Genomic DNA, 17084 nt, shown 5'->3' with positions numbered 1-17084 from the left:
TGTCTTCAAAAAATATTTTAAGTTGAGAGCTTATACTATGGTACAATCTTGCAGCAAGAAATGATTAATTTGAAAAATCAACCTATTTCTGAAAATGAGCCACCAATGTCTGAGGTTGAGATAGTTGAACAAGTTTGCCAAAAAAAAGTCCGGTTATATCTGTGGGAAACCTCGTGGAGTCAGACCTCCATCTCGAAGGCAATATATTAGGGGAACCAATGGCAGCAATGATAGACAAATGGAGAGCATCGTTGCTGAGCAAAAGTCACAACTGGAGGCTGCACATTCTAAAATTGAGGAACAGCAAGCTCAACTTCGGCACCTACAAGAGTCAATAGATTGGTTGATGGCAGAAGTGAAAAACAGGACTGTAGCTAATGCCAATAGCTAATTTTATAAATTAGCAAGGTAAGATATTCTAAATTTTGAATCCTGGTTAGTAGCTAAAATATCTAGTTGTATCATCATTCTTTCAAACAATTTAGTTTGTGATGCCACCAATTTGTGCTTCTGTGTGATGATGGTAGTACGAATCTCAATTAATATGAATGCATAGAGTCAGTCCTCTGTTATTTCTAGTAATACACTATGACAAAATGATGAATGGATGTGATGCAAGTTATATGTGATTTTGGAAAGCAATATATGGGTAGCCAAATACATGGGAAGTTTTAGTGCTGAGAAATGCAGTTGAGGCACAATGGTTTTAGTAAAAAATTTCATTATGTTTAGAAAATCTCTTACATTAAATTTTTTGTTTTGCAGGTTTATTTTGGAGATTTTGGATGGAAATAGGCTGTGCAATCTAGAAGGAGCCACTTGAGCTTGAATTGTTTTTGTAGTTTGGCTTGTTTTGGATGTGGTAGATGATAAAATATTTTTGAAGCTAGGCTTATTTTTGTTTAAAAGGTGTAATGGTATGTGTTTTCCTTGCTCTATGTGGCAATTTGTCTTCTTGACAAAAGTCCTGTAATTCAATTCTAAAAATGCCTGCAGTTAATTTTTTGCTTGAATTTAGCTTGTTAATATGTGATTTTTCTGGTGCAGGTTAACATTGCAAATTTGGAAATAGGTTGCAATGTGGAAGGCACCGTGAAAGTGTTTAAAATGTTTAGGTGGCTTGTTTGGGATGTAATAGGTGACAAGACCTTTTGGAAGCTCAAGTTTGTTTTAAACGGTGGTTATTTTGGAAAGGCACAATTGCTGTTCATGTATTTTTGAAGTAATGACTTCAACTTTTGGTCATGCATAGGTGCTGAATTATGATTAAATGTCACACGTCCCTTTTTCCATCCTAGTTTATGCTTATTGCTTTTTTGGTTTCAATTTTGCATTTTATTATTGTTTATTAATCCGTGTAATGAAAGTGGGAAAGTCTAACAATGTGTAATACAATTGCCCAAGACTTTTGGAACTTGGAGAATCATATAGACCAAATACTTTAAATCAAGCGTATTTATGGGTTTTGAATTTTATATCTACCAGCCAAACAATGCAGGCATGGAAAAAGTGTTACACATGGCTCATTAGCTTTCACAACTCTGTCAAAGAACTTCAAATTTCATGAAACGGTTGTTATGTACTTCCTTTGTCCATAGTTGTTATCATATTTTTACTTTATTGATGTTCCAAAATAAGAGTCGCTATTTCAAATTAAATACATGCTTTTTAATTTTGCCATTTGAAATTTTTTTTTTTTTAATTTCGATACACTTCTATTAAAACAATATTTTGAATTCAAAGGATAGATATGTAATTCATCAATGCCACCTCATCTAAACATAATGATTATCATATCTCCATATAAATTTGGATTCCCAGAAAATGACTCTAATATTAAGATTGAGGGAGTACTTTAGAATCTTGTCACTTAACATGGAAACAAGGGGAAATGATATCACAAATAATATTGAAAAATTAATTAATCTATATATGCATTGGTATTTGACAAAATTGGAATATAGTTCAAAGTCACATTTATTATTTTGGTCTCAAAACAATAAAAATGGAGTTGTTTACAATGATTAATACTCAATGAAACTTCTAAAGTACTTTATTTCAATCAATTTTGTAATTAAGGAGAGATTAAGCCTATTACACAAGACTTTTTTCTTAATAAATAAATTACATACTTTCGTAACAATTCAATAATCAATTGATAGGCATTGTGAATCGCTTGTTACACGATTCTTTGTATAAACTATGATTAAAATTTCATCATAAAAATATGAGTTTAGAAGAATAACACATATAATTTAAAGTCACATTTGATATGTTGGTATTAGAATAATAAAAATGGAGCGGTTTACAATTATTAATACTCAATGAAACTTCCAAAGTACATTATTTCAATCAATTTTGTATTTGACTAGAGATTAAACCCATTACACTAGACTTTTTTCTTAATAAATGAATTACATATTTTTGTAAGAATTCAAGAATAAATGGATAGGCATTGTGAAGCACTTGTTACACGAAATTCTTTTTATAAACTACGATTAAAATTTCATCATAGAAATATGAGTTTAGCAAAATAACACATATAGTTTAAAGTCACATTTGTTATGTTTGTATTAGAATAATAAAAATGAAGCGGTTTACAATTATTAATACTCAATGAAACTTCCAAAGTACATTATTTCGATCAATTTTGTAATTGATGAGAGATTAAACCTATTACACAAGACTTTTTTCTTAATTAATGCATTACATACTTTTGTAACAATTCAAGAATAAATGGATAGGCATTGTGAAGCACTTGTTACACGAAATTCTTTTATAAACTACAATTAAAATTTCATCATAGAAATATGAGTTTAGCAAAATAACACATATAGTTCAAAGTCACATTTGTTATGTTGGCATTAGAATAATAAAAATGGAGTGGTTTACAATTATTAATACTCAATGAAACTTCTAAAGTACATTATCTCAATCAATTTTTTAATTGAGGAGAGGTTAAGCCTATTACACAAGACTTTTTTTTCTTACTAAAAGAATTACATACTTTTATAACAATTCAAAAAAATGGATAGGCAACATAAAGCGCTTGTTACACGAAATTCTTTTTTATAAATTATAATCAAGAGTTCATCATAGAAATATGAGTTTAGCAAAATAACACATAGTTCAAAGTCACAATACAAATAGATTTAAAAGTTGAGGAACTGGAATTACAAGTAATTTACTATAATTTCATAGATTATAGTACATCCATATCAATTTTATTCTTTATCCTCGTATTTAAAACTTTAGAACAATTAAATTAAATCATCTAATTATTAACATTTATAAGTGTTTTATACAGTTACTTGAAAAAAAATACTCATATATGAAATACATAAGAATTTTTGAATTATGCATATGGACATGTATTAGCACAAATATAATATAAATATTTATTGACTAGCACACTTGAAGGCATTCCTCTCATGCTATTTTATGCGTAGTTAAGTTCTTTGAAGTTTAGCAAAAATATAAGAGTGAGGAATAATTTCAAGAAATGGCAATTACATATCATACAACAAACCTCTATTTGAAAATTAAATGCAAATTTATCAAACTTAGTTAATTTGATTTGCTATATATTGAGAATATTTTCATTAGTTTCATTTTCTCATACATGATCTCTTTCAATTTTTATATACTTCTAACACTCAATATTCATTCTATATAATATACTCCAATTCTCCAATTCTTAGAAACTTTTAACTACAACTTAAAACATCATGAATGTTTCAGAATTTAGGACACGCGCGCTTTATTCCCTCCAAGAATTTTATTTTTCCCGCAACGTCCTTCCGGCAAAATTTGAAGGCTCATTACAGCTGAGGGATAATACTATTATATATATACATAGAAAGGCCGGCCCTCACTTATCTCTCTCAATTGATCGAGCACTCATATGTTCTTCTCTCAAAGGCCAAGATTGGTGGTTTTTAGTCCAAAAATAGAAGAACAGATGCGGGAATTGCTAAACGTGAAGGAGACCTCTGAGGAATTGCTAAAAAACGAAGGCCCACCTCCTGTCTATCTCCTAAGAATTGCAAAACTTGAAGGGGCTTAGGTTTTATTGCTGTAAGAAAACCTCAGAGCAACTTCAATGCTTCATCCACTTGCTTCAAATACTGTTAGATCAATATTTTGGTGCCATTTTGTGAGTCTTCATATCCTTCTTGTGCATTCTTATTACCATTATTTGTGTCAGATTTCTAAGATTACATTATTTTCCTCACAATTTTAGGAAAATTGAGTTCCAACCATTCTCTAGACTCTGTGAAGGTAAATTATGTGGGTTTGTGCTTAACATCAAAGATTGTATTTTTCGATTGGTTGAGGTTTAAGCTAACAACCTATGATTTTCATCTTGTTTCCTGGTTGGTTGAGGTTAACTTCTCTGCTTTTCCTAGTTGGTTCAAGCCCCTGTTTTCATATGCAATCAGTAAATTTCTCCATCTAATCTAATCTTCCCTTTTGTGCAGCTTAGCTACTCTGAATCTGTTGAGGGCGTTTGCAACTGGAGGATATGCTGCTATGCAGAGGATTACTCGGTGGAACCTAGATTTCACAGAGCACAGCGAACAAGGTGATAGATACCGTGAACTAGCTCACCATGTAGACGAGGCTCTTGGATTTATGGCTGCTGCTGGACTTACAATTGACCATCCAATCATGACGACCACCGAGTTCTGGACATCGCATGAGTGCTTGCTACCAATATCCCTGCTGCAGAAATGGCTGCAGTAGTTGTATCTGGGGGAATTAGTAATGCATTAGGCGGGAAGCCAAATAAAACTGTTGATAAGGCGATGCTATTAAGAGGGGAGAAGTGTCCAAGGATTGTTTTCCGGCTTATGATTCTCTATCTTTGTAAATCCTCACTTGAAAGGGCATCTCGATGTGTCCAGCAGTTTATTCCTCTTCTTCCTAGTCTTCTGACAGCTGATGATGAGCAAAGCAAGAACAGAGTGCAACTTTTCATATGGTACAGTTTGATGCCTCATAGATTTAGATTGGTCAACAAACAATGCTCTCTATCACTTGAACTTGCATTTATCATCGCTGAGCGACTGAGAAAGAGGCGGCTTGGATCCCAAAAGTCAGTAGCATTTTAGGTATTCTAGAATGATTTTGAGGGCGTCAATTATGTCTGTACCATTCTGCAGCATATGTTTCTCTGTATCAATTTATTCAACATGTTTGTTTCTCTATTTATAAGTATACCATGTATTACTCTGTCAATATGGTAGAAACTGATGGTTTGAGATTTTGATGAGACAACAAATAAAGCAAAAGCTTTTCTCCCCTAAATAAAAAAAAAAGCTATTTGCAACTAAATTTTCTAACAAAACCACTCCATAATTGGCTCAAGGAATTAAGATTAGCATATTAAAATGGGATTAAGAAATGTTCACAATAGCATTGGAGGGGAACATTTTCCCACCGAATAGTTAGGCAAGAATCAACTATCGCTTTAGAGAGGAAACTTTCCTGGCCAAAAATGTTTTACTAGTATGGGGGATTGCAGATTTGTCAAAAAGCTCCTTGCCAATTCTATATTATTGGTGAGGACACACTATTTTCCTCACAAAACACCTTGACTATTTGCAAGGAACCATTGGTTTTTGTGGGGAGTTTTTGATTGTAGTGGAGAGAAAAGTTTTTCTTGCCATAGCATTCCGGCAATTAGCGAGGAGGTCTGCCCTTGCTATTGATTTGTTCCATTAGTGAGAAAGGCAGCAGCATTCTCGCTAATAACTTTTAGCGACGAGCATCTAGCGACAAACTTGGTGAGGAAGCATTTTCCTCGCTGAAATTCATTGGTGAGGAAGTCAAAACTTTTGGCGAGAACTTTTGTTCCTTGCCAAATCCCTTTTTTGTTGTAGTGCGTCAACGTTATCCCCTCCCTAATGGTCAATTTGTATCTCTTAAGACATAGAAGAGAATAGAGTAAATGCTCTTGGCATATGTGTCTATTTCTTTAGTTGCCTTAAAAGGGTTTGCAATTTATGATATTATGGAATTTGTACTAATCAAGGTAATATTCTCTTTAACGCCCAACCACTTCCTGGGCCGATGCCATGACCCATTTGACAGCAAGTGGCAAACAATTTCCTATAAATAGAGGTCTATCTACACAAGCTTTCTCATCCTCCTAAAATAAATTTTGATTACATAAAATACTTTGAGCAAAAATGAGTTCCATGAAAATTCTTTTCTTTTGCATTTCCTTGGCTTTAGTTCTAATGATTATCTCGCAGGTGGCTGCTAGGGAATTGGTCGAGACTTCCAATTCAGTTGACAATTGTAAGAATTTATTCTCCAATTCAAATTCCAACTTGTCTTACCTGTCTAGGTTTTTGTGTAGCATATGTTAATTTACATCTTTGGACCACAGAATTTAACATTTCAATTTATGTATATAATTTCGGTTGTACATGTGAAGGGCCGGAGTACTAAGAAACATAGCTGACCTTTAGACACACCCTCTATAAGTCCTTCCTGAAGCGGACTTGGGGTGTAATACTGGTTAATATATGCGTTCTTTTTTTCTCAACTCGTTTAATTTTCCTTCTAGTTACACTGGTTGTGTAATTCTTATTTTCGATAGGTATGGATATACAACACGTAAATTTTAGCCAAGTTTAAAACTTTAATCCAAGCGTATGAAAATTTTTAATAATGATAGTGTATAAAAAATTACTTACAAGAACTATGTTCATTATGATAAAATTCTCTATCAGTTTGTAATGATTAACCATGTTAAGGGAATTTGTGAAAAAAAAAAGACACTAATTTTGACTGTACATCGGAAGACAGAATTTCAAATGATAATGATACTTAATTGATATGGTATGCGTTAACCAAAAGCTTGCACACAAATCTGTTGAAAATTTACTATTCGAAAATTTACTATTAATTAACGCGCATGCCCTATTTACGCTTATTGCAGCCAAGACAGATGAAGCAAATGGCCTAAAAGAAGCCAAGTACCCAGGTGGTTATGGTGGGTACCCCGGAGGAGGATATGGTGGTTATCCCGGAGGGGGGTATGGAGGGTATCCTGGAGGAGGTTATGGGGGATACCCAGGTGGTGGATATGGGGGCTATCCAGGAGGAAGGTATGGTGGATATCCTGGGGGTAGATATGGAGGGTATCCTGGGGGTGGCCGTGGTGGTTATGGTGGAAATTGCCACTTTGGTTGTTGCGGCCGAAACTATTATGGTGGGGGTTGCAGGTGCTGCTACTATCCTGGTCAGGCTGTGGATGCTGAGCCTCAGAACTAATAAAGCCAGCTTCTAGCAAACTCATGAATGCTTAAGGAAGCTCATTGGTGATATATAGCAGTACTTATTAGTGTGAAGTGTAGATAAGAGCTTGACGAGTGATGTAATATGTGTGCAATATATTTGCTTTGCTAGTTCATTATAGCAAATTATATGGATGTGTAATCATGTGTGACCTCTGTGAGCGCTTTTTATGTAATGACAATACATTCTCATGCAATTTGAAGTTGGTTCTGTGATTTTCAACTGTAGAAGAATGAGTAATAGTAGTATTCCATTTGAAGTTGGTTTATCTAAATGAGTTACCTATTATCAAATTGCTCTTTATTGCTGTTTTGGGTATGCTGAATCTATCAATCTAATACAAGTGTTTGCGATAAAGGATTTGACGAACTGAATCTTCTTAATTTCCTGTTCGGTTATATGTTTGCCTTACTCATGCACCTGTCTGTCAGATATAGTTTATAAGCTGAAAGAAATGATAAAACCAAATATTTAATCTAGCCATGGAAGAAAGATGTGAAAGTTAATGATGGAACAGAATTTGTTTACTTAGTTTCAAGATCTAACTCTCTCAAATATGTCGACCATCTAATTGACTAGTTGACTATAAGAGATTGAAAATTGAGCTATTGTGGAATGGGAATATCTGTTATGAACTTGGTGCATAAGTGCCCCCAAAACACAAACATGGGGGCATCACTTGTGGGAAACCATCCTAATCACCATTCTACAGGGCTCCAATTTGTATAAATCAATAAAACTTAAAGTTCAAGAGCTCAAAACAGTTAAGAGATACTTTCCACTCCACTACAAGATCTGAAGTATATTTTGTTAGAGGATTATCCTGCAAGAAGCCAAAACTTGGCGCATAGTTTCACTATCCCAAAAGAAAATTGAAAGTCCACATTGTCCGCATGGAATACAAGTGGTATCTCTGCATTCTATGAAGTATTGATCTCTAATATACTCTATATAAGAATTTTTTCTTGGGAAGTATTCGTGCATTGCAAAGTTTGACATGTTCTTCATTTGTTATATACTATCTTTAGTGTAAAGATGCTTATGCAACTTGGAATGAACATAATCAAGTCACTCCAAAGTCCAAGTTGATCGACAATAATGCTTGAAATATTCATGATTGTAGGACATGAATTATTCTCTCCATAATGCTCAAATTGTTTCTCTAAAGAGATACAAGACAAACCAGATTAAGTGCTTTTGGTATATCTCTATTCCTTTAATTTTTACAAAGGGACTGCAATTTATGATAGTAAGGCCTTTGTATTAATTACAGCAATCATCTCCTCAACAGCCAACTATATCATGGGCAATGGCAAGACTAGGGCTGTAAACAAGTCGAGTTTTGGCCTAATCAAATCGAGTCTTAACTTAGTTTTATCAAGCTCGAAATCGAACTTAAACTCGACAAGCTGCCAATTTAAAACTCGAGCTCGAGGTCGAGTTCGAAAAAAAAGTAATTATTTTGTTTTTTAAAAAATAAATAACATAATAATTTTTTAATAAATAATAAAATATTACAGCTATGTATATGTTATTTTACTATTAAAATAATATATATATATATATATATATATATGTGTATTCGAGCTCGCAAGTCATCTTACGAGTTAACGAGTTAAATATTTTTTTATTCGAGTTCAAATTCGAGTTTGACTCGAGCTCAATATTGATCATGCTCGACTCAAGTTTTGATTCGACCCGCTCACGAGCAGTTCAATTCGTTTACAGTTCTAGCCAGGACCCTCTATAAAATAGAGATCAATCTACTGCAGCTTTTTCATCATTCACAAAATCAGTTAAAATACTTAAAATGCCTCGAGCAAAATCGGTTCCAAGACACTTCTTTTCTTTTGCATTTCCATGGCTACAGTTCTAATGATTAACTCAGAGGTGGCAGCTAGGGAATTGGCCAAGACTTCCACGTCTGTTGACAATTGCAAGACATTTATCCTCTACTAATTTCTGCTTTTCTTACAGGACCACAAATTATATCATATTTAAAATTATGTACTTATTTCAGTTATAGATGTAAAGCATTGGACTATTACGACACAAATCTGACGTCTTCAAACTATAATAGACGTCAACTAAGGTGTACAAGAAAGCGTTCAAGGCTTCCCTGACGTGGGACTCGGGGCATAGTGGCTAGTCATCTAGGTTGGCAACGATAAGCCTACCCTGCTAGTTGGTTGTATTTAACCATTTTAAAGACAACATTAGATTTTCTTGGCACGTAGTTTAGAAGGAACAAAACTTCCAATTGAGTATAAAATTATTGTTTTGGTATTCGTTAAACTAAAATCATGTATAAAAATTAGTCCAAATATGAAATTTTCAAATGTATGACTCCAAATGAATTTATGTGAAAACGTCATTCCTAGATTACACTAATAACGTATTTATTATCCTCAATGCAGCAATGACAGTTGAGGCGGATGGCTAAAAGAAGCAAAGTACCCTGGAGGTGGCTACAGAGGATACCCCAGAGGAGGCGACGGAGGTGGTATCCTGGAGGAGGTTATGGAGGTTACCTGGTGGTGGACATGGGGTCTACCGAGGAGGAGGTTTTGCGGGATATCCTGGGGCTGGATTTCGTTGTTGCGGCCCAAGCTATTATGGTAGGGGTTGCAGGTGCTGTTCTTATCCAGGTCAGGCTGTGGTTGCTGAGCCTGAGAACTAACAGAGATAAGGGATGTAGTATGGATTGTATGTATTCGGTAGTTCGAGATGACAGGGTATAATTTGTTAGTAAATTTATTATTGATTTTCCCTTCTATCCCTGACAAATATTGTGTTAATTGCTGATATTTACTCATATTTGGTATTTGGAATCAATTTCAGGAGTGAAGCAGAAAATTACCAAAAAGGAGGGACTTGTATGGAAAAATGCAGACTTTTAAGGGCTTCAACCTTTGGGTCCTTGAATTGGTGGGGACCACAAGCTAGTGCAAGGCATTTAGTCATTTGGGCTTTTCAAAGAAAACAACGTAGAGAGATTTGGAACAACAAGTACTTTGGACGCTTTGTCCACATGTGCGGGGACCACGGATAAGAAGCATGAGTCATTTGGACTCTAGGAAAAGAAAAACGTACAAGACTTTGAATTTGGTGTGGGGACCACTAGAGATAGCATTAGACTTCCTTTTCGCTTTAAAAAGGGGGAAACGTACGAGAGGTTGGGGGGAATCAATAGTTTTAGTTTAGGTTTTTAGCATAGTTTTAGTTTGCTTTTCTTAGCTTTTTCGCATGGTTGTTCTCCATTAATGGAGGACTAACCTCTCAATTCTAGTCAAGGGGACAACTGAAGACTTGGTTCAACAATTACTGTGAGATCGAATTTATTTTAATTGTTTCCTCCATTTATTGGTATTCATATGTTTCCTGCTTTTAACTGTTATAGCTCTTGTGTGTGATTGATTAGTGCGCAATAATTAATTATTCATATAGGCTATTTTGCTAAATAGAGGTAATTGAATCCGTAATTGTTCGTTATCTCTATCTTAGTAGCAACTGGCGTAATTGGATTTATGTCAGGGGAGCATACGATCTAGTTTAAACAAACCCTCGTAGCGTGTTTGTTAGTTAGGATTGGGCCTTTCTAATTATTAAGGCAATCTAGAAATTAAATCCTACGGTCGTACCTAGGGTTGTTTTTGGGTTAGAGAAATAGTTAACGGTCGTACCTTAACTATCGAGAAATTAAGGAAAGGTTGGTTGTTTATCGCGTGCATGACAACTATAACTAATCTATTAATAAATGTGGAATTATCTGTGAATCAATGATCAGTGCCTGAACCATTTCTGAAGTGTACCATTGGCTAGAGTTTTCCCTTAATTATTTCTCTTAATCAATTATTTTCTGCAGTTAATTTATTTAGTTAGCATTTAATCCAAAACCCCCCATACTTTGAACTCTAGAAGAAACGAATTATTCCCAGTCCCTGTGGATTCGACCCTACTCACCGCTATATACAAAATCTGTATTTTTTTCGAGTAGGTATTTATTATTGCACAGGTTCGGCACCTGTCAATTTTTGGCGCCGTTGCCGGGGATTGGTGCCAGATTAATTTGTTTCTTTTTGAGTTTATTTTGTTTTCATTTTTTTTTAAATTTATTTTTCTCTTATTTTTTTATTTATTTATTTTTTTTTATGGCTGCTAACATTCCATATTTTGATGATAGACTGGACTTTGTTCCTGAATGGGGTTATGAGACTCATGTTTTTTCTAATGATCAATGGGTTGTTGCAAATTGTGGAACTTATTTTGACTCAGGTTATTCAACTGACACATGCCCCGTATTTCAAGATAATCTAAGTTCTCCACTTGATACTTTTGGAAATTTTCCACCCCAATATCAAACGCAGTATGACCCTTATTCAAACGGGTATGATCAAGAATGGTGGGATAATTTCAATTTTGATTAAGCAATCGGGCCAATGGATTTTCAACAGCAAGAGTCTCAACAACCATCGTCCATGTCAGGTATGTCTCTTCAGGAATTGAGTGAATTATTTATTAATACATACCAATTCCAACAGGAGACACAAATGAGGAATGAGATGATGAAGGATGCAATGAGTTATCTGGCAGATCAACTATGTCTATTGACATCCAGAATAAATCGATTGGCTCCTCAAATGGAAGAATTGCCCGCACAAACCAATATCAATCTTGAGGAAGATGAGAGTGCAATTGTCCGGCCAAATGACATGGAACTGCAAGATTTCAAGAAAACGGATTTAAAGATGCAGTTGAAAAGGAAGCTGAAGTGCAAGAATTGAGACCCCAACATCAAATGGTTCAAGTGAATGAATCCAGTGAACAATCTCCAAATGTGGTGACATCTCCTCCATTCCTTGATCAATATTTTCCTGACTCTTATTCTTTAATTCCTGTTAGTGAGATTGATTTTATTATACCAGGCGATTTTGAATTTCATGCCAGGAATAAATTAAGAGTCATAATGGCAAAATATCTCGAACCAATAAGTGCTCTTGATGGAGGAGTGAGTGAAGATTTAAGATCATCACTTGTTTGTTTGGCGCCATCTACTAGCCCATGGAAGACCGTAGCTCGTGTGCTCAAGAATTACTCTATTTACGAGGGCTATCAGGATTACATAGAAGATGAAGCACTGAAACGAGCTACACGATTTTATCCTCCATGAATAAATATGGCAATGTCCAGCCAAAGACATTAAAGAAAGGCGCTGCTTGGGAGGCAACCCAAGGCTCTTTATTTTAGTTTTCTTATGCTTTTTGGAATTTTTGTTAAGTGTTAGTTGCATTTAGTGATTTATTGCTTTTGTGGCAGGAAGCTGACAGTTAGACGTGCCCTCGCCAGGTGGTCACGCCTGAGGGAAAGAAATTCTCGTTCAGGATCTGCGGACTCTATAGCAGTTAGACGTGCCCACGCCTAAGACAGGAGTCCCTCTCAAAAAAAAAAAAAGAAAAAAAAATTAAAAATTTTATTATTACAAAAAAAAAAAAACAATTCCCCTTTTCTCTTTTCTTTTTCTTTTTCTTTCTTTCTTTCTTTGTTTTTTCTTTCTTTCTTTTTCTTTTCTTTCTTTCCTTTCTTTCCCTTTTCTTCCTCTTCTTCCCCGCTTCCTTCTTCTTCTTCTTTTCTTTTCTTCTTCGACCGAGACCAGCGCACCGCCAACTCGCCTCCACTCCAGCAGCTCCATCGCCATTTCCAGCCCGCGGCAGCTGCTGACTAGCCGCCATCCACCAACGGCTACCCACTCGAGCCCCACCTCACGGACCACCTTCAGCAGCTCCAAAGACCACCGCTGCTCCCCTGCCCACGGCCGTCCACCTACAGCCCACCGCAACTCCTCCCCTACTGCGCGCCTCCACCGCAGGTCGCACGCCACCAGCGCGCGAGCTCGCGCTCTACCAGCTCTCTTCGCTGCCCCCCCACCAGTTCAGCGCTGACGCACGCCGCCCGGAACCATCTCCCTCGCCCGCACGCTCGCCGGCCGCTGACCCTTGCTTCAACGCCACCACCAGCTCATCTTTCTCCTGTTGATGCCCAAACCGTAGCTCCTTCGCCATCCAGTCCGCCCACCACAGGCACCTCAGCGCTCGACAGCTATTCCGCGCGCCGCTCTTCTGGCCATCTCTCTCTCTCCCCTTGATCCACAGCCAGGCAGCCGTGCCTCCCTCCTGCTCCGCTGTGCTCCACTGCATCAGCTAACCTCCGCCACTGCCGCTTCAACGCACGAGGCGCGCCGCCGTCGCTCACCAGCTCAGCCGTCGCCCTCGCTCGTACACCGTCAACAGCAGCGCCTGTCCACCTCTCTTCGCCGCAGCCACTCTCATTTCTTCATTCGAGGAAGCAGTAGAGGTATTTGTCATTCGATCTCCAACTTTGGGCAGTGTTAGGCGTCATTCGGATTAATTAGTAGGCGGTGTTGATCTTTTGTGATATCTCTTCCCTGTGTGCTCCATCAGTGGTACTGTTGGGGTGACTGGACCTGAATCTGATTTCGCTTTTTGGTTGATTGAGTTGTTATTCTCACGTCTTTGAACGGTCATCATTGCATTTGCTGATTTTGAGTTAGGATTCTAACTGGCCAACTGGAGCCACTTGTTGAGATTTTGGGTGAGCTAATTTACTGCACTTGTTTGTTACATTGGGAGGCCTCTATGCCATTTACATTGCTTGTTCCAGTTGGGTGCATCTAATTGAATTGCTGGGTTTCCTTACTAATTTTGACTGAAACTCCTGTGGTTACATTACTTGTTGTCTGAATTGAGTTATTTGGGGTTTTCATTAGTGTGAGTTAGCCATTGAACTTGTTTCACCCACTGTTTGGGTATTTTGACTCCACTGGGTTAATTCCACTCTATTGGCTGACTGTTGGAGGCTGGGCACTTGGAATCCCTTTGCTACTGCCGGATTTATGAGCTATTATTGTTTGAATTGTTATTTCTTGGGGCTGTTGCTACAATTTCAGCTGATTGAGTTGTGCATTCTATCTTCCGCCAGTGGTATTAGTTGAAGTGTTTTCCCCTGAATTTATCTACTCTAGTTGGTTGGATAGTCGATCAACTGCCGATGCCTTGTGGCTCCATTGCTCTTGCTAAACTTAAAGACTGCTATTGCTAGATTTAGCATATTATTGGGCAATTGTTGCAATTTTAGAGTGCATGTGTTGAGATTATGGATGGCCAAGTTTGCTTGTTGCCTGACTGAATTGGGTAGTCCCTGTGCTTATTGACGTGCCTTTGCTAGTTTCCAGTTGTTGATAATAGTTTCTGATTGTTGGTTTTGGAGTGAAACTACTGCTTTGTTGACCATATTTGGGCTTGGGTGCCCGTGTTTGCTTTTGCATTTGACTATTGAGTTGGGGAACACCAGTGACTATGGATTTGCATTTGTTGGTTGCTATCTTTGTTCGATATCCTGTCTTTTGTTGTTTGGGGTGATAATTGGCGACAATGGTGAGTGGCGCCACTTACAAGCACAGGTTCACAACGTAGAAGAGCGAATGACGAACATCACCCGCCAAGTGGCAAGGATGTCTCAGAACTCGGCTCCCCTCCATTGTTCCCTCCTATCCCTTAGCTGTTCAATAGGGAAGTTTCATTGTTCTCTTCGCTTTCATTACTTTATTACCTCCATTGAGGACAATGTAGGATTTAGGTGTGGGGGGAGCAGTTATGGTTTTTGGTGTTTTCGTTCATTTTCTTTTTCTTCTTTTTAGTGATTAGCTCGTAAGTGCATGCCAAGGTTTGATGTTGGATTATTGCCTCTATTTCTACTATTGCCAATTTTAATAATAAAAGGGTATCAAGTTAATGTGGTTGAATCCAAAAATATCTCTTTGGTGAATATCGATGATTGTTTTACTCTTATAATTTTTTGTTAACTTTTCTAGGCATAGGGAATGATTATTGGCATTTTCATGTGAATTGGTCCGGTTATTAACTTTAGTTCTCCATGTTTGAAAATGAGGCTAGCTGATGCAAGTTTTCTTTTTGGTTCTTGTGTTATATTGAGTTTTTGTGATTTTTAACTATAAATAAACTTGACTGTACTCCGCTATTAGTTACTACTGAGTAACCGGGGATCTGCACCTAAAAGTGTCGATTCTCGCGTCAAAAAGTAGTAATTGCTATGAGTACGTGGTCACGTGGCGATAGAAGTTGAGTAACCGGGCTCCTTCATCTGGCCAATGTTGGAGTTCGCGTCAAAAGGCTCAAATGGCTAGCGACTAAGTCTTTTGTTACTATTGAAGAAAGAAGATTCAAAAAAAAAAAAAAAAAAGAAAAGTAGAAAAAAAAATGTGAAAAAAAAGTGAAGGTTGTGTTAGTGTGTAATAAAAGTCAGCTTGCCGAATTATGGATTTAATGTTGAGATTTTGGTTAATAGTTGGACCATTTGCTGATAAATGTTATGCGTCATTCCTTTTTCTTAGATTAGTTAACCTGAAATTGGAGGAGTTTGTGGTTTAGAAGCTAACCGGAGTGATGTTTCTTGAATCTTGACCATTGATGCTTGATTATTATTTTTCTTGGTATCTTGGCAATTTGGTAGATAGAGCAATGATCATTATCAAATTTTGGTGTCTGTATACTTTCCCCATGCTTGAGGGCAAGCATGATTCAGGTGTGGGGGGAATTGATAGGGTATAATTTGTTAGTAAATTTATTATTGATTTCCCCTTCTATCCCTGACAAATATTGTGTTAATTGCTGATATTTACTCATATTTGGTATTTGGAATCAATTTCAGGAGTGAAGCAGAAAATTACCAAAAAGGATGGACTTGTATGGAAAAATGCAGACTTCTAAGGGTTTCAGCCTTTGGGTCCTTGAATTGGTGGGGACCACAAGCTAGTGCAAGGCATTTAGTCATTTGGACTTTTCAAAGAAAGCAACGTAGAGAGACTTGGAACAACAAGTACTTTGGAGGCTTTGTCCACATGTGCGGGGACCACGGATAAGAAACATGAGTCATTTGGACTCTAGGAAAAGAAACGTACAAGACTTTGAATTTGGTGTGGGGACCACTAGAGATAGCATTAGACTTCCTTTTGGCTTTAAAAAGGGGAAAACGTACGAGAGGTTGGGGGGAATCAATAGTTTTAGTTTAGGTTTTTAGCATAGTTTTAGTTTGCTTTTCTTAGCTTTTTCGCATGGTTGTTCTCCATTAATGGAGGACTAACCTCTCAATTCTAGTCAAGGGGACAACTGAAGACTTGGTTCAACAATTACTGTGAGATCGAATTTATTTTAATTGTTTCCTCCATTTATTGGTATTCATATGTTTCCTGCTTTTAACTGTTATAGCTCTTGTGTGTGATTGATTAGTGCGCAATAATTAATTATTCATATAGGCTATTTTGCTAAATAGAGGTAATTGAATCCGTAATTGTTCGTTATCTCTATCTTAGTAGCAACTGACGTAATTGGATTTATGTCAGGGGAGCATATGATCTAGTTTAAATAAACCCTCGTAGCGTGTTTGTTAGTTAAGATTGGGCCTTTCTAATTATTAAGGCAATCTAGAAATTAAATCCTACGGTCGTACCTAGGGTTGTTTTTTGGTTAGAGAAATAGTTAACGGTCGTACCTTAACTATCGAGAAATTAAGGAAAGATTGGTTGTTTATCGCGTGCATGACAACTATAACTAATCTATTAATAAATGTGGAATTATCTGTGAATCAATGATCAGTGCCTGAACCATTTCTGAAGTGTACCCTTGGCTAGAGTTTTCCCTTAATTATTTCTCTTAAGGGTTAAAAACAAAAAAGCCCCC

The 17084-nt window shown here is 36.8% G+C and overlaps 1 protein-coding gene and 2 long non-coding RNA genes across 3 annotated transcripts; all 3 read left to right on the top strand.

The window, feature by feature from the left end:
• The first annotated feature begins 60 nt into the window (after positions 1–60).
• LOC140038048 (uncharacterized) lies at positions 61–1297 on the top strand. Its single transcript, XR_011841861.1, has 3 exons — positions 61–408; positions 766–917; positions 1048–1297. It is a non-coding gene; the product is annotated as an uncharacterized lncRNA (long non-coding RNA).
• Positions 1298–3759: 2462 nt separating this feature from the next.
• LOC113734555 (uncharacterized) lies at positions 3760–5210 on the top strand. Its single transcript, XR_003459326.2, has 2 exons — positions 3760–4156; positions 4482–5210. It is a non-coding gene; the product is annotated as an uncharacterized lncRNA (long non-coding RNA).
• Positions 5211–6134: 924 nt separating this feature from the next.
• Positions 6135–7507, top strand: LOC113734553 (uncharacterized). The gene is made up of 2 exons (XM_027261140.2): positions 6135–6306; positions 6953–7507. Exons 1-2 carry the CDS (start codon positions 6195–6197, stop codon positions 7285–7287), a joined length of 447 nt encoding a protein of 148 aa, XP_027116941.1. The 5' UTR covers positions 6135–6194; the 3' UTR covers positions 7288–7507.
• The last annotated feature ends 9577 nt before the right edge of the window (positions 7508–17084 follow it).

The sequence above is a fragment of the Coffea arabica genome, chromosome 3c (genome assembly GCF_036785885.1).
Source record: "Coffea arabica cultivar ET-39 chromosome 3c, Coffea Arabica ET-39 HiFi, whole genome shotgun sequence".
Lineage (NCBI taxonomy): Eukaryota > Viridiplantae > Streptophyta > Magnoliopsida > Gentianales > Rubiaceae > Coffea > Coffea arabica.
Note: the sequence above shows the minus strand (reverse complement) of the source record. Positions and strands in the feature narration are given on the sequence as shown.

Coding starts and splice junctions, on each gene's coding strand:
- LOC113734553 (XM_027261140.2), top strand. CDS start 6,195: ATGAGTTCCATGAAAATTCTTTTCTTTTGCATTTCCTTGGCTTTAGTT. Junction 6,307..6,952: donor TTCCAATTCAGTTGACAATT/GTAAGAATTTAT, acceptor CGCTTATTGCAG/CCAAGACAGATGAAGCAAAT.